The following is a 24,356-nucleotide window of genomic DNA, read 5'->3' as shown; positions in this document are numbered from 1 at the left end:
ATGTTAGTGGTTAGTTAGGAAGCGGGGAACATGTCGATTGGGTTCTAACCAACCGACCCCTTTATAAAGCAAATGGATACTTGGACTTTGTACATTCATGTTTTGGTAATACCAATAAAATAAAATTGTTCCTCGCCTCTTTAGATACAATATTTTGGTATGGTATGTTGGTGACTTGGTAATAACAGTTGTCGGATATTCTATAACCTCTGGTAGTAATTGCTCTCTACATCTTTGGCGCTATTGCCTAAGTTCGGATTTGGAGGTATTGTGCTTGACAGGATGGACTAATGGGAAGACCATTTATACCTTATATCCAAATTACTAATAGTGACGGAGAGGACATAACTAGGGAGGATCAATTGACATGCGACTTGGTGATAGTGTGGGAGGTTGCAGTCGAGCAGTACGTGCAAAGGGAAGCCCGTGAGAGGACGGTTCCTGAGAGCACAGTACGCGACAAACTCTCTGTGCCGACGGCGGTGCATGATCTCCTAGGACAGATTCCTCGGTTATTGGCAAGGAACCTTGTACATATTGAGGAAGAAAGAGCACAGATCGAGAGGGAAAGAAGAAGGCAACAAGTTCTTCAACGATTTGCTGAGAGAGCACGGAATCTCAAAGAAGAGGAACCTAATAAGCCAAGAGAGGGAGATAGGCACTGAATTGCTTCATGCCCTTAATTCCAAATATATACTGGAGAATAGTACCAGAGGACAAAACCGAGGAGGAAGTTGCCCTAAGAACCTTACGTCTCTAACAGCAAGAAGAGAGGTGTCGTAACTAGAGAACACAAGAAGATTACCATCAAAGTTAGGAAGGGTGGATTGAACATACTATTGAGAAACTAGCCAATTTGGTTATTTCAGACACATAAGAAAAGCAGCCCGGGTGCCGAAAACCGAAAACCCTTGAACGACAAGAACTCGCTCAAGAGGAGATAAAGGGTTAGGAGTCTAGTCCATTGGGAAGTAGTGTTCCATCTGGTAGGGGTGTTCCATCAGGAAGTAGAGTTCCATCGGGAGGGGGTGTTCCATCTGGTGGCGGGGGTGTTCCATCTGGTAGGGGAGTTCCATCTGGAGGGGAGTTCCATTGGGAAGTGGTGTCTCATCCAAAAGTAGGGTTCCATTAGGTAGTGGTGTTCCCTCGAGAGGAGTTCCATTGGGAAGGCAGCAACAAGCAAAGAAAATGACAGTTGATAAACAAAAATTGCCCAAATTTACGGGGGATGGATCAGAGGATCCAGCTCGCCATTGCAAAACCTGTATAACTATATGGCAAACAAACGAAGAGAATAACAGTGATGAATGGTTAAAGGCATATCTGCCACATTAAGAGGGATCGCCATAGATTGTTATGCAGACTTGGAGGCTGGTAAGAAGAACACTTGGGATAACCTACGTAGAGCATTTGAGGAGGAATTCAAATTGTTAAGAGATGACAATGAAATTATCATAGAAATCTATAACACTAGACAAGATAAGAAGGAATCTGTGAAGGCTTATACCAGGCGACTGAAGGAGATCATTAGCAAGTTGGACAATAAACCTGCGGACGGGTTAAAGAAAAGATGGTTCATTGAAGGCCTCAACGCGTGCAATGGACATTGAAAGTGAAAATAAAACCTCCAAGAGGAGATAGCATGGAAGCTCTAGTGAGAGTTCAGAGGAGAGTGAGGAAGAGTTCAAAATGATCCAAGCTTTGAGAAAGGACCTCAAACGGCTAATGAAGGAAGTAGTCGGAACTAAGGATGAGAAGGAAGGTAAAAACCTATGGTGCACAAATTGTGAAAAAGGTCATACCAAAGGAGCATGCCCGAGAAAGATGTTTTACGAAATTTTCCAGATAGGGGGTCATGCAATCAAAGACTGCCCTTATAACTTGAAAACCAGGAATGCCCAGATATTGTTTACTAGAGAACAGTCTACACCACCAGCAACTCCCCCAAAGAACAATAATACAAAAGCTTCACTAGGGGGGTATAGGAATAATTGAAGAAGCAGTGCCAATAATAGTAATAACAATAACAACACGAGCACACCCCAACAGGCAATCTAATATGATTCTCGGGGACGACCCATGATCCAATGTAGAAGATGCAATGAATGGGGCCATTTTGCTCGAGAATGTCAGAACGAAGGGGGATAGAATGGAGGAATGCTCTGCAAATGGTGCGGGCCGGGCAACCATGAGGATGCTAATTGCCCAAAGTAAAAAGGTGTGAACATGTTGGATATTGAAGAATCAGAAAGGGAGGTACTTGCAATAACAAGGATGCAAGCCAAGAAAGCTATGTACCCAGAGGTGACAGTGGAAAAAACAAGATTTGAGGAGGCAAAGTAGAACATCCAGAATGAGTTGAAAGGAAAAACAACAGCTAAGCCAGCCAAGATCCTTGGGGGCAAGGGGGTACCTAACATCATAAGGAAAGTATTGGAAACTACTATTCCTGTCTCCATTGGGGAATTACTGGATACTTTGCCACAGTTACAAGTTGCATTGACACAAGGAACGCGGCCAATGGAGCAAGATCCACAGGGGGAACAAGAGACAATAGAACAAGTGGAAACAGAAGCAGTAGAAGGGGTAGAACAAGAAGAAACTTAAGTGGAAAAGGAAGAAAATACCTTATGTACAACAAGAGGTCTAGGGAGAGCGCCAGCAGTGGTAGAGATGGAAATTATGGGGTACAAACTCTCGAACACGATAATTGATGGAGGCTCGGGGGTGAATGTTCTATCGGAAGATACGTGGAAGGCGATCAGGAAACCTACCTTGCGGCCACCCAAATTTCAGCTGGTGGGAGTAGATCAGCATGGCATCAAACCGATTGGCACCTTGATAGGGCAAAAGGTAATAATAGTAACCCAACAATTTGTTTTAGATTTTGTGGTTATTACCTTTGTGAAGAAAGGATATGATGCTTTATTAGGGAGTGGATGGCTGGTAGTGGCAAAAGCCAATCATAATTGGAAAAGAAACACTCTCTCTATTGAATTAAAGGGAAGGAAGTACATTATTGATCTCAAAAACCAATCGGTGAGTCAGGACTTGGCATCTGACTCCAAAGAAGAAGAATATGAAGGGATGGAACCCGACGAGGAAGGAGTACTCAGGTTGGGGGGTACTTGGAGGATGACACAGACTCCCTTAAGGGTTTATTTCGCTGGCAATTGGGCAATTATGAGGTCTTCCAAGCAGACTGCAACATGTTACAAGAATCGGAGGAACAATATCCAGAAGGGTATACGGAGTACAAAGAAGGTGTAACCGCCTTGGACACGACGCCGACCCACATTTTTGACCAAAAAGTGGAATACAAGGAGGCTAGTCTCTAGGCCTTAAACCTAGGAGAAGCAGGGCAAACCAAAGAAATCTTTATAGGTGATGATTGGGATCTTGCGCTGAAAGCGGTAGCCCTCCGGATCTTTATGGAATATAGAGACGTTTTTGCATGGACATACAAGGACTTGAAAGGAGTACCACTAGAGGTGTGTGTCCACCAGATTCCACTCATACCTGGAGCAAGGCCAGTACAGAAACGACCTTATAGAATGAATAGAAACTATGCCAAGCGGGTAGGAGAGGAAATCACAAAGATGCTCGACGCAGGGATAATATTTAAAGTTTAGACAAGCGAATGGGTTTCTCCTATTGTGATATCACTCAAGAAGGATGATACTCAAATTCGGATGTGTAGATTTCAAAAACCTAAATGTTGTGACCATAAAAGACCCATTTCCCATTCCATTTATAGACAACATTTTAGAAGTAGCCGGCCATGAGATGTACTCTTTTATGGACGGATTTTCCGGGTATAGCCAGATTAGTATTGCAGAGGAGGATAAGCTGAAAACTACATTTGTAGTGGAAGATGGGGTATACGCTTATAATAGGATGCCTTTTGGACTATGCAATGCACCGGCTACCTTCTAGTGGATTATACTACACAATTTTCATGGTATGTCAGTAGGAAATTTTAAAGCATTTCTTGATGATTGATCAGTCTACAACGGTAAGGAACACCACCTTAAAATTATTGGAGAATGCTTGGAGAAATTTTGGAGAGCGAGACTAGCGCTCAATCCCAAGAAATGCCAGTTCATGGTCCCACACGGCAGACTTTTGGGACATATAGTATGTAAAGAAGGCTTAAAGAAAGATCCAAACAAAATAAAGGTAATTTTGGAAATGGAGACTCTCGAGAATGTGACAAGTATCAAATCTTTTCTAGGCCATGTTGGGTATTATCGGCGATTCATCAAAGGGTTCGCTAAAGTATCACTTACATTGGAAAAGTTAACCAAGAAAGGGGAACGGTTTGAATGGAAGGAGCAGGAAGACGCCTTCCAAGAACTCAAAAAAAGACTTGTGGAAGCACCTATCCTTATCTATCCGGATTGGGACAAGGAATCCTGGGTTCATGTAGATCCAACTATGCTATAGGGGCCACCTTGGCCCAAACAGGAAAAGAAGGGTTGGATCACCCTGTATACTTCGCTAGTAGGCTTTTGTCAAAAGCGGAACGGAACTACAACACCACAGAGAGAGAAGCATTGGGTATGGTCTATGCAGTCCAAAAATTTAGGCACTATCTACTGGCTACACTTTTTACATTTTTTATTGACCACCAAGCATTAATGTATTAAGTGAACAAACTAGTAATTCAAGGAAGAGTAAGTCGGTCGCTGATTTTGTTACAAGAATTTACATTCAAAATTGTAGTGAAACTTGGGAAGAATCATGTAATTGCTGATCAATTGTTTGCATCAAGTCAGGAGAAGCTACTGGGAGTGGAATAAATGAGGATGTTCTAGATACTCACCTTTTTCAGATTGCAGTGTTACCTGCATGGTACGAACAGATTGGCCAGTACATGTCCACAGCTTCATTTCCTCATGACATGCCCCAAGGAGAACGGAGAAAAATTGCCTTAAAAAGCCATACATTTCAATTAATTGAAGGGTTATTGTACAAATTGGGACTAGATGGAATCCTTCGACGATGTGTGATGGAGTATGAAATCTCGAGGGTTCTCAAAGAATCCCATGAAGGAGTGGTAGGAGGCCATATGGGACCAAATACCACTGCACGGAAAGTGCTCTTGGCAGGATTATGGTGGCCCACATTGTATGTAGATGCCAAGGAATGGGTAGCAAGTTGTGACACATGCCAGTGAGCAGGAAAGCCACTAAAAAGGGACTTCATGCCACTATTTCCATCTCAACCACAGGAATTATTTGAAAGTTGGGGACTGGACTTCGTGGGTCCTTTACCGGCTAGCAAAACTCATCTGTGCAAATATATAGTGGTGGCCACAAAATACTTGACCAAATGGATAGAGGTACAAGCCTTGCTAGACAATACAGCTCTTAGTACCGCTAGATTCCTCTATGAATAGAAAGTCATCCGGTTCGGGATCCCACTACAGCTCACTAGTGATTGAGAGGTGCATTTTGTGAATCACATTATTCGAATGATGACCATTGGATATAAAATATTTCATTCTTTTTCTAGTCCCTACTACCCAAGGGCGAATGGTTAGGCAGAAGCCACAGAAAAAATATTGGTTGCTATTCCCTACAAAACTTGTGGTGTTGAAGGCCAAGACTGGGAAGAGCCAATTCCAGCAATAGTATGGGCCAGTAGAGCAACTTATAAAGGTACTATGGGACATACCCCATTTCAGCTTATGTATGGGTAGGAAGCAGTGATGCTAGTAGAATATGTGGTTCCAACCTTAAGGATAGCCATTCAGAATAGATTAAGTGACGAAGAAAGCCTCAAGGAGCGCCTACATCAGTTACTCCAGTTGGAAGAAAAATGAATAATCTCCCAATGGTGCATAAAGGTGGCGCAAAAGCGATGCAAATTTTGGCACGACAAACATCTGAAAATGATGAATTTTCACCCTAGGCAACTTGTACTTCGGTACAACGGAAAGAATGAAATAAAGCTAGGTAAGTTTAAAATTTGTTGGTTGGGGCCTTACAAAATAATTGAAATAAAAGAAAATGGAGCGGTAAAGTTAGCTACCCTTGATAATCAGCCAATTAAAGATTTGGTGAACGGGTCCAAATTGAAAGTATATAAAGAACGAAAAGTTTGTTCCTACTTTATAAACACCCAAGACTTCAGTCACTGTCATTTCTTCCTAACGGGGCGAGCAGAGGAAGGCCGGTACAAGTACGGTATAAAGAGTGGTGAACGTAGAGCGTGCTTGATTAGTAGAACAAGGCAGCATACAACCATATGGAAAGGACAGGGATTTAGCCGTATGTGGGATCAACCGTACTCACTCAGGGGTTGGCAACGTACGGACCAAGAGTTGACAATGTACAGACAAGGTGGTGTTGACAGTGTACAGCCTTTGACAGCGTACAGATAGGGAGATGTTGACAATGTATAGCTTTTGATAGCGTACAGATAGGGAGATGTTGACATTGTATGGTCTTTAGCAGCGTAGAGACAGTTTGGTGATAGCGTACGACATTTGGCAGCGTACAGACAAGGCATTGACAACGTCCGGCAAGGTTGGAAGTGGAAAGTGACTTGTGCCATATGGACCTTAGCTTACGGATGCTGGGCAAGTGAGGGGTGGTCGTATGGACAATACGTAGAGAACACTAGTGTACGGAGGTGTAGCTATAGAAGAGAATTCCGCACGAGGGATAAGCTATGTACGGCTGCCGTACAAGGGCAACATATCAAAATATATCACTTACAACCCGACATTTTAATTTTTGAATACTGTTTCAGCATGTGGCCAACAGTTGTTTTGGATGGTTATTGGGAATACTGCAACCGGTAGATCGTAGATTGGACATATTTGTTTGACATGGTGAAGTTAAGTATGGGGAATCCCAGCCGGGGCCACATAGTGGATTCTAAAGGTACTAAAGTGGCTACTATACGGGCAAGAACTCAGAAGTCAGTCATGGCACAGGGTAAGACTAAATCGGCACAGAAGATCAATGCTTCCAGTATCAGTTTTGAAAGTGTGCTTGGCAGTGAGTGTAAGGCATGGTGGGAAAAGTCAGATGCCAATCATCCTCTCCAGAAGGCATTAGTCATAGTAGAGGTGGACAAGATCATCTTCATGCCAATCTTTGATTTATACGAATTTGAACCTATCCTTCGCGATTTGATTACGGGGTACAATGGAGCAGGTCATCACTCTGTCATATAGTATGCTCAGCACTAGGTGGTAGTTTCTTATTCTTCTGAAGTTCTCAGTAGGGTTTTTGGAATCCCTAATCGGGGACAAGAGTTGAGCAAAGGCCCTAGGATAAGTGGAAATGGCTCAAACTCCTGTGTCGCCCGAATGTTACCAATAAGGAATGGGAGGGTATTTTGAAAAATAGTCAGGGGTTGAGAAAGGTTTTCATTGCAAATGAGGAATGGCATTACATGGTTGATTTGGTCAAAAGTAAGCTCACGGCTAGCAGTCGCACCTCGGATATTGCTCTTTGGCTGTTGCCAGTGGTGGAGGGCCTATCCCAAGGACAGGTTTATAACTGGGCCCAACTTCTTTTTGATAGATTGTGGGAATTTCTGGAATTAAGGCATAAGGCTTTCTACATGCCCCATCATGCAGTGGCTTTGTTCCTAAAGGTAGTTTGGCTGCAAATCAGTGATGAGCATTGTGGGACATTGGTACCAGCAAGTAGAGTAGAACCGTACCGCTCAGCAATGACTTATTGGTTACATCTTGACACCCTGGGTTGTGGTGAACCTGCCAAGAAGAAAGTACGCCAGGCCGTAGTGGTGGAATAGGATGAGGATCGAGTCAGTTTTGAGGACATCGCAGGTGATACAGATTCCTCCTCTTCTGATTCCGAAGCAGTTGAGATTCGCCTCAGTCACTTACAGGGCACCCCGAGTGAAGTAGTGTTTGTGCCAGCTGCAACAGGACCCCTTCCTATGTCATGTTCCCTTTTTAGCGACATAACTTTAACAAGGGATTTGCCTATCATCGACTCTCGTAGGCAAATGATTATGGGAAGAGGGTCATTTTTTTTCCGATGATTACAATTTTGCTCTCGAAGAATAATAATTTAGTAAGTGGGGCCTACTCGTTCTAATATTAAATTAAGGTTGTACTCCAACTTTATAAAGTTATTTATTTAATTTTATAAAGTTTAATAATTGAAGTACATCATAAAAGATGATTCCGGAAAACTTCCAGAAACTTCTCAGCAAGGTGAATAAATAGAGGACATAAGGCTCCCATTTGGACAGGCGGTTTTGTGGATTCGATTTCTCTTTTAATTGGAGCAATTTGTAGTCATTGGTCTGCAAATTTCCATTAGGTCTTTGGGAACGAAAACTCCCTTGGATCTGCATAACTGAGGAGGTGAAATATCCCCCGAAGGGTTGCACGTTGGAGGTGGCACGGCAGTCATTTCACTAGGGCGAAAATTTGTGGCTTAAGGCCAAAATTTGGGATTCGTTGACATTGGAAGAAAGAAGTTATCCAGTGCCAATTCGGGAACTCAAGCATATTTTGAGACAACCATCGAATTATTGGAGAAACAGCGAAAGTCGGATCTGGGTAGGAATGGTCTATATGATCGAGCGTTTTGAGCCGGCATCTATTCAGCATTCCATTCTCAACGCAGACTGGGAACCCTTCTTCGACAGAGAACTTAAGGCAGCGGTTGAAACGCAAAGCGCTTTACTCGGGCGGCACACTGCAAATTCGTAGTCCCGATACCTGCATTCAATATTGACAAATTCTTTCACATCATTTGGAGCGAAGTCGACAGCTGTAATAACATCGTTTTCCCTGAGTGCTTGATTTAAAAGGGTTATATAAATAGCCGCCCGACTTGTAGGCTCTCATTGCAAATACACGGACAGACGACGACCCGCAGATTGGTGACGAACAGAATAGCGTCCACCAGCGTCATTACACTCAGGCGGAACTCATAAGAACAAGAACGAAATGGGTCTGAATCGGGTTTAAAGGAGGAAGCTGCCGATAGCACCACAAATATGGTTCGAATTACAGGTTTCGATTTTTCCCTCTTTCGATTATTAAAAAGAAAATTATTGATAACTCGACTATCCTCTCTCAGACTAGTTTGGTATTAAACCTGACTTGAATGGATTGTCATTGGATAAAGAAGGACTGGTTACTTTGTAATAAGACCGACCCTAAAAATAAAATCTTTCTTTCTTTCGGCATCATCATTAAATTTGTTCAGCTAAGTCAATTGGAGAATTGATTGGTATCATTATCTTCCGTGTTTGCCAAGTATTTCCCATAATTCAGTATTGTTCATTAGTAACCATTGTTGAAAGAGTCATTTCATCCTACAGGGGTCAGTGAGGTCCCTCAGCCGGCTTCTCCACCTAATGATGTTGTGGTACCACTAGTTTCTTCCACTGAAGATGCCAGCTCAAAAGCATCAAGTGGCTCTAGACACTTCCTGACATGGTGGGCTTCTAAGCTACCTATTCCAGGAATCAAGCCTCTTCTCTCACCAGACCAGCCCACTTGCACTAAGGTGATTGATTTAAGAGGACAAGCTCATTGTGGACACAAGGTACGACTACAGACACCTTTGGGGCTAGAACTGGTCCAGCCTGTGGCTCTTGTTGTTAAGTCGGCCGTAGGGGAGCAATCATAGGATTTTTCCTCTCCAGGTACTCAGGTGACAATGGCAGGCATAGATACTGTTTTAGAAGAGGCTGACAAGCTGCTGGAAGAAGAGGGGTTGGTGTCGTCCCCTATGCCCTCGCGGCTTGAGGAACCAGTGGAAATACAGAAGGGACACGAGGAACCTTTGGTTTTGGCTTCTTTTACAGCTCAGGCAAAAGGATTTCTTATGGAGTTACGGGCTATGGAGCATTCTACCCGGAAACTCCTTCAGCATGCATAGTCATATAACTTGGAGGTTGTACTCGCTGCAGCTGCAGCATTAGCCCAGTTCATGCAAAATGATTGCTACACAGATTGGGGTCTCTTAGAATAGAGTAATTATAGCTAGGAAGATATTGCTACTACTTGGATTGGCCATTCTATCATTTCTCAGACCAAGGTTGCTTCTTCTCCTCTCATGGCCTCTCTGGCTACTATAGAGACTACTTTCTGGAGTGTCTTTGTGCAAGCCCAGTGGGACAAATGTCTTCATAAGCAGGTTCAGGCAGAAAAGGAGGCTCTGTTAGCAGGTTGGCAGTTGGAATGAGCTGAGTTGGAACACAAGTTGGCAGCAGTTGAAGCTAAAAAGATGGATACTTTGCAGGTACTGCAGGGCGTTCGCACTAAGCAGAAGATGGCGGAGTAGGAGCTGCAACACTTGTGAGGCACTCTGAGTCCAGGGATGTCCTCCAATCCTTCTTCTTGAAATATTTCTCAGTTGTTTTTGTCATTTGGAAGACGACTCTTTTTTGGGGGGGGAATATATGTAGTCAGCATTTGGTAATTTAAGTATTTTGTACTTATGTTAGTGGGTAGTTAGGAAGCGGGGAACGTGTCGGTTGGGTTCTAACTAATTGACCCCTTTATAAAGCAAATGGATACTTGGACTTTGTACATTCACGTTTTGATAATATCAATAAAATAAAACTGTTCCTTGCCTCTTTAGATACAATATTGTGGTATGGTATGTTGGTGACTTGGTAATAAGGTAATAATAGTTGTAGGATATTCTATAACCTTTGGTAGTAATTGCTCTCTACAAATGGTATCCGGTGGACACATAACTCTGGCGGCACCCCTTTCAGGTCCTTATACGTCCACACGAATATGTCCTTATATTCCATGAATATTTTGAATGCTGCTGCCTTCAAGACTGGATTCTAGTCATCTCCGCAATATACGCAATATGCACTGTAGTACAATGCTTACAATGATAATGATTATGATCATGTCCCAATAGTCCCTTCCGGACGGTGTACATATACTTTCCCGAAGGGGCGACTCAATTGTCACGTGCCCTTTCGGATACAATTCTACCCGTCGGCCACAATATATAATTTACCGACAACAACTAATATATATGTTTGGCCACTTTATGGTACTTGATGTGGTAATTGTATTACATGTTACCTTAAGTGCTATTGCTGTAACAATCTTTCCATCTTAGCTGCTATTGTCGTATCGCTGGCTTTCATCCTTCATGTTCTTATACATATCGACCTTGACTTGACTTATGTTTTATATCGTTGTTAGTCTCCTTTTTGTTAACAAAACTATGGCAATATATTAATGATGGACTTTAATGATACTCATAAATTTAGACAATATAAAACATGGTGATTGATATGGGTAGTGTGTAACTATTTAAACCTCAGCTACTTAATATTCTCCTTGTGCCAGTGCCTAATTTAGCGATACTAAAATTCTTGACTTAATCACTTACTTAACTTGCATTGACTTGGATCGTTGGTTTTGCTATGTTTGTGATCATGGATTATGGTTATCACATGCTTTGTCTTTCACTGTTTGAGTCGGTATTTTACTTCTTCCTTATATCTTGATGAGGGTTATCACTTAATGCACCAATTATCACACCTGGTATTTATATCTGATCACTGATAACATATTCTTCTCTAAAGTTGCTTCTTTATGTAGATCATCTTCAAGAATGTTTATAACTGATTGACAATATGTGCCTTTGCAATTGTTATTGCAATTTAGTGTCTCCAGAGACTTCAGAAAATTGAGTCACTGGATTGGCCTGATGTGCAAAAGTTGGGACATTACATATCCATTGCCTGTTTAAAGCAAATAAAACACAAGAATTGTTAAGCCCATAAAAAATTTAGAAGGTATTCTTCTATCAAGTCAGAAGTGTACGCCTTCAGCATTGTCTTGAGCGTATATCATCTTTATGGTCATGATTGGCAATCATATGCTCATCATTTAAAACAGTTATATATTTATTTCATGTTGAATTGGATGAGCTCAAGTGCTAAAAGAAAGTTGGCTTCCAGAATTTCAATTTTCAAATCTCAAAGACATAAGTAGTGAAACTGGACTAAATACCTCATACAAATTGGTGGTTGTGACACACCCAAATAGACAAGGAGTGACTTTAATATAGAGATACCCTTTGCTCATGGCAACTAAGCTTAAAGCCGGTGCACAAGTGGAAATCACTGAATAAGAAATACTCAGTTTATTGCATATTAATTGCTTTTCACTCTTTGTTCAAAATGAACTGTAACATGATAAATTAGCTTCTTGGTCCAAGACTCCAAATAGTATCTTTTTTCAGAATATGATCAATATAAATTGGATGAGTCTGGAAATCTTGAGTGCAATATACAAGCATGGGGTTTCTTGTCTCTCATATACCTCCAATAATGTTAATAAGGGTTCTCCCTCAACTTGTAGGATTTTCACCCTTAAATAGATACAATTTATGAGCTGTATAATGAAAGCTTCAAAATCTTCTGTTCAGATGTTTTCTTAGGCACATGCTGTAGTGAAGAAAGGGTGAGATTCACAGTAGATATGGTTTGTCAAGCGTTCCTCTTTGAGGAACGCCAATCAAAGGTGGGTAAAGAATTTGATAGTTAATGAATTTTCACTTTTATTTGTTACATACTATCTGCTTCAAAGCTGAAATCTGCCCAAATTTGTTGCAGTATACATGCAATGCCTTTTGGGTTCACACTAAAAACTTTTGCAGGTAATTCTAAGAACAACTTTGTGCAGTATTTTCTCTGTGAGGTGTTTCATTTCAAATTTTTTTTTTACCTATAGTTTTGTTGGCAAATGTGTAGACTCTAGATATTATAGACTATTCCAATTAAAATTAAAAAATGCTTAATACTATTTTTTTTTTCAGCCGAATAATAATGAATACCAGCCAAGCTAGAATCCCTAGGAGTATTTCCTGAGGTCATTGTTTGTTTGGGTCTCGTGTTTTGGACGTTGATAACTGGGTGTCATTCCTTGGATTTTTAGTAGGAAGCCAAAAAAAAAAAAGATTTCTCCTGCTTATTCTCTGTTTACTGTTTTTTGTCCTGCCATTGCTTGAAATGAAATTCATTTCTTTTTCTCTTTTTGTGTTTTTGTCCATGTTTTTCTGAGCATGTGTCTGGGATGTTAATTGCTCTTAATTGTGATAGGTAACAGAGGAGCTGAGGGAACGATACTTTGGACCACAACTCGAGCTTCAGTCTCATGATCATGTAAGAGGACAATTCAGAATTTTAATTGGATCAATTTGCAGTCTGACAATCTTTTTTGCTTTCTGTTGCATTATTTCCAATGTGCTTACTAATGTAACCTGATATCATAAGTACAACTAATTATTATGATTTTCTGCTAATATATCAATGTTTTTCATGTTATCAGGTATTCAAATGCATCATTTAGGAACCTCCTCCATTTAGTTAGGAATTGGGCACAATATATCAAAATTAGATTCAGTGTAGTGCCATTTTTCTTTAACATAAATTTAGAAAATACTTAACATATTTTAATGAGTTATTATAAATCTACACTTATTTGTATAAGTTTATCTTATATCTTCATCTCAAATAAGTATATGCATAGTTCTACATTTCTAGGTGAGACATCTTGATAAATGTGGTAGGCAATCTGGTCTTTTCCTTAAAATTATGTTTACCATAGTAATTGACCATATCTACTATGTGCAGTACCCAGAAATATGGGCTCTTGATGAAAATAATCCTTTTTGCCCACCAGAAGGAGGAGAGAGTGTAGCAGATGTTGCTTCTAGGCTTTCTACTATTGTGCCAAAGATAGAAGCAGAATGTGAAGGGTATGTTTTTGGATGTGATATCATTACATGCAAATCGCTGATATTCTAGATATGATAGTTTTCATTTTACTTCATATAACAGACAATAATTGATTATGCTCACACATTTTTTGACAAGGATTTAATACCAAATTTTATTACCCCTTGCAGCTTGAACTCTTGTAGTCATGCTATAAAGGCTAAGGAATGTTTACTTATTCAAATATCCTTCCTAAAACATGACTGGGGTTTTCACATTGACTATTCCCCAAAAATCTGAAGAGTTGAGAAATGATTGGGACTATGTAAAGCATCGGTGTGGTTTGTGTGTGTATTTCAACAAGTATTTGATGTCATGTTAAAGAATCCAATGGAAAGTGTTTTGTTTGCAATGTTTGTGTTACCTATTTCACCTACCGGCTCAATTAGGTAGAGCCATGCTTGCTAGAAACTGTTTAAGTGATTTAAATGCTCATGTTCAATGCCTATGATAATCACTTGTTTTATTCCATGCTTATAAGTGTACATTTTATGAAAAATAGTAAACAACACATATAGAGCAAACTGATACCATACTATCTTTTCTAAACATGTAAACTTTATTCATCAAATGTTTTACCAAATGCTTTACACACGCTGTGAAACTAACCAAAAAAAAAAAAAAACCAAAGCCTCATCTATGAACATAAATACAATTGCTGAAAAACATGAAAGTGAAAGGAGGTTTATAGCATAGTTGGCATAATTGCCAAAAAATCAGTAAGTTTCAAATAATCGTTGTGTATTTGGGACTGATGAGTTTTTCCCGGATTTAATTGCGACTTGGCAAGCGGAAAATTCACCTAGTAATCGTTGAGTTTTTTAGAAAAACTCTTTTAAAAAAAAAAAAATTTAATTTTTTTTGGTAAAAAACAAAAGGCAAAAAGCCTATATATTATATAAAATAGAGAAAAACAGTATGCTAGTAGAGCTGGGAAGAGGAAGATGTGATTGTAATGATGTATTTACTTTTAGTTTGACACAAACTATATACTATTTTGCTTCCCGCCATCAACATTCCGCATGAGAATGTGATTTTTTACCCACTATGCATTTATATATATCTAAACTCTACTTATTTGTTTTGTGTTCTCTTTAATTAACTCATTACATGTATCTTCTCATTGAATTTTGCAAAAAAATATTTTAAATTAAATTTAAGCTTTTTTAAGGTTCCCAAGTTTTTTTGAAAAACTGGCCGATATTTTCCCAAATAAATTTTTTGGGGCTTGACGAGTTGTTGCTGAGTGATAGTTTTCCAACAATGGTTCATAGGTGCCAGCCATTGCCTAAAATGATTGGCCATTTTTTTGGTTGCTTGCGCACTTTGCATTCCCATTGTCCCGCTTTTCCTCATCCCATGCCAGGTCCTGCAAGTGAAACGAGAAAGAGTTAGATCTAACAATCCAAGCAATGGCCAGCTATCTCACCATCCTACTCCCCGCATTCCTAAATCCCAAACCCTAATATTTTTTTCTAACTGGTTTTGTTTCTTGTGCAGCAAAAATGAATCAATGACACATGTACGTAATATGTGGCTCCCACAAGGGTTTGAACTCAGCGTGTCATCAATCAACAAATATAGAAAGAGAGAGAAGTATAATATCAAAGGGACATATTAATTTATAATATGAAACCTTTTATTATTTGTACTGCAGATTATAAAGGAAAATAAGTTAGCTAGCTGTTTAAGGGACAAGTTATTATTAATTTGAAACCTTACAGTTAAGAATGGTTAAACAATGTGTACTACTCTTCAGAAATGAAGGAGGTTCTACAGATGATGCACATTAAACCAGGGAAAACATAACATTAATGTGTATGTCTGGAAGGAAATGACAGTTCCAGTTTTGCATAAAGAAGTTTCATTCCTATGAAAAGTTCCAAGAAAGCTTGAACATCCATTATAATTTGAAGCATCTTTGTAGAGCAGTGGTCAGCAGTTCAACATGGTATGTTAATTTGAAATGATTCAGTCAAATGCACAAAACTTACTATGTTTAAGAGGCAACAGCTCAGTGCTAGGTGGGCAAATGTGTGACAAACCAAACTGAATACAAGAATCAATTACCAATGTTACTATCTGAACGTAGTGATGACAAAAGTACAATGCTTAAGGACTCATTTAATAGTTCTGTTGTGATCTACAATATCTTACTATCACAAGTACATCCATGATGTTCAAAGTAATGCTGGTAGAAACAATGGTTTTAAAAATAATGCTTTGCTTGAATCTAAAACAAAATGAGTATGTTTTTCTAACTTCATAGTGAAAGTGACGTTATCGTGAAGCATCATTGCAACAGTTGCCATTTAGACAGATCAAGTTATGAAATAGATGCAAAAAACATTGAGCATAAGGTGTACTGTTCTAAAAACATTTATGCAGAAGGTAATAGTGTTTAAAGTTCATGTATCAAACAGAGAAGGTGAGAGAAAAATTAAGTTCATGCATAATGTAACAGCAGCTATTATCTTCCCATCCAAGGCCATCATCATGACAGCATACAATCATTACCATTGTACTGATTCAAATAGTAAAATGGTGAGATACATAGGAAAAAGCAACAAAGTCTTTATCATTGAAGTATCAAAGTCTAACATAGGTAACAAAACAGAAAGGCTACAGAAAATATTTTATTTGTTGAAATGGTAAATGTTACTAATTTTTCACACTTCAAAATTCAGTCCTAAACACTGTGCAAGTGGAAGTAGGTACACTTTTTTATACATTTGCATTCAGCTCATATTTATTACAATTCATATTTCATTCTGAGCAAAAGACTAGTACCAAAATATCCTTTGTATTATTCATCAAATGATAGATACAAGTGATATTTACAACTGATAAAATGAAATGAAATGCTGCAAGTAAATATCTCTCACACAATTAGTTGTGAGAGTAGCCTCTATTCTACTGATATCTATCTCTATTCTATGAAAGTGCATAAACATGAAAGGAAAGAGCATAGAATGAACGAGGATCATAGGGAACCACACTGCCTTGCTCTAGTCCCACTTGTCCACTTCCCCAAACCTTATCTGCTCCAAGTGTCTGAGTCCTGCATACATAGAGAAGATATGTTAGATCCAATGGATCTAAGCAATGATGGAAGCACCTCATCTCATACATAAATATTCTATGCTACCATCATGTCATGCACTTGCATAAATTAGAAACAAGCATCAATATAAAGAGGCAATTACGAGTACATCAAGTTTTATTACTAACATGTTTGCTTCATGTGCAACATCATATCTGTAATAGGTATGCAGATATAATTGCTGGCTCCCGTGAGGGTTATTGAGCCCTGATGGAGCCCTAATTTTTTTTTGAGTTATGGCCTCCATTGCATTTGTTAGATCATGTTTCTTTTTGCATAAGGGGTCTTATTTCACTCATGGACCGTCACTATAGTTTTAGTAACCAGACAAATATAATTGATATTGCCTGGTATGGGCTAGAAGCGATTGAAGAAAAAGATGGAAGAAGAGTTTTTGGTATTGTTAAATAGTAATGAAGAGTTTTTGGTATTGGTAAATAGTAATATGATGAAGACATGTTATAGTTCTTTAGTTCAGAATGTGGATTGCCTTGGTTCATTAAGTGCTGAAAATAATCTAGAAAAGTAAAACCACTAATATTCCTGATATTGTCTCATTCATTCATACTACAAAGAGAAGGTGAATTCTGGTATCTAGTTAGGGAATCTTTTAAATTAAGGAAATATATTTAGATCTGGATATGAAAGAAATGATATTTCAGATAGAGCCTAATGACATAGATGAGTTCCTTGTCCAGCCTGAAAAATATCACGAGACTCAGGCTGAAAATATGAATCTACTCAAGAACTTGCTAACAAAAGTAACTAAAATCTTTGATTTCATTATCAGCTTGTACCTTCCCCATCAAAATTTTTACGGTAGAAGGATCAACTATATCTGTTGCAATGGAATGTCATTCAAGATGTTCAGAAGGCAGCAAAATAGTGCAAAGGAAGCATTTTTGTTGTTTATTTTCAGGTATGCATAGAATAGATATGTGGTAAGACGAAAACTTTCAAGCAAATGCACTTAGCAGATATAAAGATGAGCTTCTGCAACCTTTATCAGTATTATATCTGTGTGACAATTTGAAAGCACGAATTGCACAAATTGTTAAAATGAATTACCTTACAGACAAAGTTCTTCACATATATGTTAGAAGGCCCATGTTTAGAGATTCATGAAGATTATTCCTTATTTGATAAAAGTTGCAAATCAAAGTATAGAATCTGTAAGCAACAACATGAAGGGCAAAAAGATTTGTCTTACATCAAAACTATACAACAACAATTGGTCTTTGTCAATTCAAATCTTGTCTATGGGAATTGTTGATGTATAGCTTAAGATCACTTACTGCTTAGTATTATGTCCATGTAGGGACATGACCCTACATGGCCATTGGCCACATAGAGTCATGTCTCTAGGGAGACATAGTACCATTCATATATATCCCAAGAGTTATTGGCAGTCTGAAATCAATTACAAGGCAATCCTCGGACTCGTCGATTACTTCAGCAATAAGGACATAGATCATTATTCAGTCATAGCAATTGTATTTGCAACCAAAGGCATTAATTACAGCAATTCCATCCACGCTCGGTGAATACACAGTCCCAAAGATCTGTACAATCAGAGCAAGAACAGTTGCAGTATCAGATTGGTAAGTAAATCTGAGTCTAGTATATTCCATCAATTATTATATCACTTGTTCCTATCAGAGATCCTGATTTTAACATGGTATCAGAGCCATCTTGATAGGGAATTCTATTCTGCAGAATTAAAATTAAAAATCTCAGATTTATCAATATTAGAATTTTATCCTCAAATTCAAAATCATTAATCATGTAAGATTAGAGGATAGACTTGAGGGAGCATCAAATTTTTCATCATGGAAAATTTGAATAATGATAGTACTAAGAGAAATAGAGTTAGAAGAGTACATAAAATCAAACAAATCAATGCCTGAAAATGGTCCAGATAAAACGACATGGAAAAGGCACAACAAGGCCATGAAAATTATTATAGACTCGGTGAAGGATCATATTCTTCCTTCTATATCGAGTCTAAAAAATGCTTTTGAGATGTTTTCCATTATAAAGAATACTTTCAAAATTAATAACAAAAGCAGATTGCTAACATTGAAGCAAGATCTACTATACGTCAAGAAGAATAATGGACAAACTGTTACGTCTTATTTCCTAAGAATCTTAGAATTGAAAGATCAACTTGTGTGTAACAACCAGTTTTCCGGGGTCTTAATTAACAACTAACATACTCAAGGAAATACAATTATTACTTCAATTTCATAGGAAGTCAGTTAAATCAGTTTCGTTCATATGAAAGAGATTGATGGTTAAAATTAGTTAAACAAAATTTCTTAATTGAGAAGTTAAAACACCATCAAGAAATTTACTATAGAAATTAAAATCCACATACCATGGATATTTACTATAGAAATTAAAATCCACATACCATGGAATTCAAAATCAGAAATCATGGTAGGGATGCTTCTGCAATCACCTAGAGTAGTCCACAAATACCACTATAACAAAATCATATAATGACTATCATTCAATACTGCTATATCAACATCAAATGATGATTACTATTAGTTACAAATATATAAAAATTAGGGCATCGATTACCATTGGATCACTTAGGGCTTCAGATACCACTGCATCACTTAGGGCTTCAATTACTACCTAGTCATTCAGATACCATTGTATCAATTATGGTTTCAGATACCATGGAATTCAATTAGGGCTTCAAATACCATTGTATCATTTAGGGCTCCAGATACCATTGAATTAATTAGGGCTACAGATACCACTGTATCATTCTTTTCCTTCCGATTGTTTAATTGTGGCAATAACGTAAGATTAGAAGATATGCGCATATTCAATATTCATATAAATGAAAGACAATCTATAAATCTATCTTTCACATCTAAGTGTAAAATAACTGTAGTGATGAAATAACTCAATTAATCTTACCTTGTTGCATATACATCATAAAAGTGATAATACCTGTTTCTGACAAACAATTGAATGCATAGCTTATCTTTGTGTGTTGTATGTTCGACAACTTTGGGAGGTGAAACATTGTCAGAGGCTTAACCACCCAACCTTGGACCTTAACTTATTCCCCACGTAGTCTCCAACGAGAAAGACCCTTCATACCCAAAATTGGACTTGAAACATCTGTCATTTGCTAAGCATCCTGGTATTTAAACACACCATTCGACTTGACAACAGGAGGATATAAATAACAAGAGCATTCATGATATTATTCTAGATTCAATGTATCAAATTTGACTTTTATTTTCTAAACCATTGCAGACTCCATCTCACCTCTTCACCCTTTCCATGGCTATATAGCTGGTGAATCCTAGGTGTTCAAATCTCAGAGCAATCTGCTTTGTCTGATGATTCCCAACAAATTCATGAATAACATATATGTTCTAGCTTATCACAATTTGTGATTTGAAAAGGATATTCTTGAAGATTGCAAAATTTATTGTTTCTTTAATTAATTTAATCATATCTGATTTCTCTTCTGTGTTCTTGCAGATTCATTCCACCTCTTCGCCATTTCATGGCTTCATTGCCAGTGAATCCTAGGTGTTAGTGAATTTAAGAGCATTCTATTCTTTATTTTGAGGATTATAGCATGGTTATTGATAATTGTTCATACAATCATTTAAAGTTCCTATAGCTACCATTCAATTTCATAATTGATGTTTTCAATCGCAATGATAATACTAAGAAGATCTTTAATGAAATTCTATGAAAATGCAAGAGACCAACAGCAAGATATTGTGTAGTAATCTCAGTCCTAACATTGTATAGCCGGCTGTAGTCGGACTTCTACTTAGAAAAAGAAGAATTATGAAATACGAAGGCATGTACTATATTAATCTCAGTCCTAGCCTTGTAAAGCCGGATGCAGTTGGACTTATACTCAGAAAAGAAGGGAATTATGAAACACGAATGGATGTATTCATAACCTCAGATTGGGCTTGAGGTTTGTCTGGACGTGGCTCCTCCTGTCCTCAGCTAGAACTCCTGTTGCGTATTTGTCTCGCCTGTTGGTTTGAGATTTGATTCACGGATTGCAAAATGCTGGCAGAGTAAGGGAAGAACAGAGTAATATTGGTTGTGTAGTCGGAAAGATTGTTTCAGCTAGGAATGAATGTTCTTAGCTTGGAATGGGAACGTAGCAGACAAAGGAAAAGAGATGCCGTCTTGGTTGATTCACGACTTCTCTTAAAGGCTAGCCATGGTTCGTTGGCTTCTATTGGTTTAAAAAGATTTATAGCCGATTCAAATTCCAAATGTTAAATTCAATTAAAACAAAAAGAGGAAAAGATAAATAAAAGGTTGGAAGAAAGAGTTGGAAAGATTATAATTTAATTATTGTCAATTTATCATGCCAAGAGTTAATCGATTAAAAGCAAAGAATATTAAAATGGAAAGAATAGAGTTGAAAGATTATAGTTCGAATATTATTATAATTCGAATGTTATTATATTTTTAATATTATTATTATAATATATACTTGCATACGTTCATGTAAGTATATCAATGGGGTGTCATCATTATTATAATATAATGGTGCCATTTCATTTTTATATCTATATGTACGTATATAAATATTTATTATAATAATATGATGAAAGATCAATTAAAATCCTTTGGGTTACGTTTTATGTCTTAACTCAATTATTTATGTTTCTCAAATTATTTATTTAAATAGCTCATGCGGGTCCCACAGATGTATTTTGTTTCAAGTCATTAGGTCCTCAACCCATCTGCCCAATGATGGGGATGCTCCTGTGTCTAATTCTTTTTTGACAATGCTTCCACCCCTTCAACCTATTTCCTGCAAGGAAATTCTCTGTAGTTAAATTATATTATCATAATAGATTATTTAAACATAACGGTTGACCATCTTCTCAATTCCATGCATTCGTGATAAATGATCAACTGACTTGTTATCTTCATTTGAAATTATAACGACTAACCATCTTACCATTTCGCAAGATTATAACAAATTAACCGTCAATTGACTTCATGTGAACCTCAACAGCTATATTTTAAATTAGGTCAAAAATTGGGATGTAACATACCATTCCCCTTGTGGTTCATTGTCCTCGATGAACTTGAAATTGAGACGAACATTATAAAGTAGTATTTAAAATTGGAATATAATGTACCATTCCCCTTTGTGTTTCATCATCCTCGATAATCATTGCAAATTAAACTCTAAAAGAATATTCCAAATACAAGATGTATATATAGCATCTTGATATCTTTTCTTTTCAAAATTGGATCAAAATCTAAATCAAGATCAAAACTCAAGGTCCATTTTTATTTTTACTTCAACATTTCCAGAAGGATACTTGCATGATATCATAAAATTAAACATGTACTCACTTGAGTTCACCTTACTGTACTTGTGGTCATCTTAGCATCAATTTAGTTGATTCTATTTCATATTCCTATCATACTCAAGTAGACACTCACCATATCATTAGTTCGATTTCATATTGATATCTTCATTTAAGAGAATTTTCAGGGTTCAATAACTGAGAGTAAGATAGGTATTCAAAATTGGAATTCTTCAACTAGCAAGTTTTAGATCTTGATCATAACTTAAATCGCTTATACATACCATTTGGCATAAGGAACTTATTACTAGGTAGATCATCCTTGCAACTTACAGATCACGTGAAAAAGATTAATAAATCCATGTTTTTCCATTTATGTAACCTTGGCCTTCATGCCCATCATTTCATTAGAATTTAGAATAATCATCTCATGATAGAATATCTCCAACACAATATACAACAATTCAATATGTAAAGTCAATCATCGCATGTGTATTATACATGTACAGCAGTGTGTCAAAGGGTAAAAACATGATATACTATGCAAGATCATCATACATCTAATCAAGATCATAAGCATCTGAAACAATTCATAAGTAGCTTATCATTCATCTGTAGTAGTTTTTTGAATCAAAGATATGGTATATCAAGATTGATAACCATAAGTACAAATGGGCAAACAATAGATATTTTTACCAAGCCTCTTGCCAAAGTGAAATTAGAATACTTAAGAGGAAAACTTGGTATGGTTAAATTGTAATATTAAATATTGAATTTAAATTTCAATTTATACGTGTTTATGCTTCTATGGTGGTTTAGTTTCATCAGATATGTAATGAAAGGTGATGATCTTTCATGGACATATATATTCAGAAGGTAATCTTTGTAAGGTGATGATCTTGCAAATGATAGGCCTGTTATCATGATAGTTTTGTTCTGGATATGCTGGAAGTCATTGATAACGAATGCATTATGATTACTCTAGATATTGTTTTGGACAATTAGAGATCATAATATATGTTATGATAGTGTTCTTAACATGGTGATTATAATTATTTGACATGTCACTATTTCAGAGTGTTAAAGTCAGAGAATGTATTGTGTATAGATATCCTTAATACTGATATCTCTTAAAGTTTTGTCACTTCTCCCTTGCTAAGAGGGAGTGTTAAGTATAGCACTAGTCAAAGTGACATTGAGCATTTGAATGAACGTTGTTTTATATTACTGATAAGAATTATATATATATATATATATAGACACACACACACATATATGTTTATATATATATATATATATATATATATATATATATGTTTGATTATTCAAAAATAACCTTACTTGATAAGTAGGAGATAATTTCCACAGCAAGTCATATTGTGATATTGCTATTAGGATTTAACTGTGTGATTTTGAGTCAAACAGTTAAATCCTGATAGCAATATCACAGACTTTACTTGTCATATCAGGCTCTTGTTATAAGTAGAGACGAATGAAATTGGACACCGAATGGTTATTGAGTGAGATTATTAACTACTGATTAAGATCACTTATGGCTTAGTATTATGTCCACATAAGGACATGAGCCTACGTGGCCATTGGCCACGTAGAGTCATGTCTCTGCGGAGACATATTGCCTTTCATATATATCCCAAGAGTTATCGACAGTCTGAAATCAATTACAAGGCAATCCTCAGATTGGTCGATTACTCCAGCAATAAGGACATCGATCATTAATCAGTCATAGCAATTGTATCTGCAACCAAAGGCATTAATTACTGCAAGTCCATCCACCCTCGGTGAATACACAGTCCCAAAGATCTGCACAATCAGAGCAAGCACAGTTGTACTATCAGATTGGTAAGTAAATTTGAGTCTAGTATATTCCATCAATTATTATATCACTTGTTCCTATCAGAGATCCTGATTTTAACAGGAATTTACTCAAGTGTTTGAAATGCAGAGATGGCATGTTGCAATTCCCTTTTCATGTTGGCATAAATTCCATTACAACTTTTTTCCCGGAGATTGGAGATATGATTTGGAATCAAGTGCAACAATAACTCTGAACAAGGGCCTGTTGTTAACTTCAAAAGGAACGAGAAGGTTTGTTTTGAGGGCACGAGGCATCAAACCAGTGATGATATAATAATCTGAGA

The 24,356-nt window shown here is 37.4% G+C and overlaps 1 protein-coding gene across 2 annotated transcripts in view; it reads left to right on the top strand.

Moving 5' to 3' along the window:
* Positions 1-24,356, top strand: part of LOC149547931 (Phosphoglycerate mutase family protein) — a 245,922-nt gene that overhangs the window by 145,431 nt on the left and 76,135 nt on the right. For both annotated transcript variants that reach the window (XM_089791971.1, XM_089791972.1), the window contains exons 4-5: positions 13,087-13,149; positions 13,621-13,745. In XM_089791971.1, the coding sequence (XP_089648097.1) occupies positions 13,087-13,149; positions 13,621-13,745 (188 nt within the window). The remainder of the gene's footprint in view (positions 1-13,086; positions 13,150-13,620; positions 13,746-24,356) is intronic.

This window comes from Cupressus sempervirens, chromosome 7 (genome assembly GCF_028749045.1).
Source record: "Cupressus sempervirens isolate cs-2001-9-10 chromosome 7, ASM2874904v1, whole genome shotgun sequence".
NCBI lineage: Eukaryota > Viridiplantae > Streptophyta > Pinopsida > Cupressales > Cupressaceae > Cupressus > Cupressus sempervirens.
The sequence above is the reverse complement of the archived record's forward strand: the minus strand, read 5'-3'. Positions and strand labels throughout refer to the sequence as shown.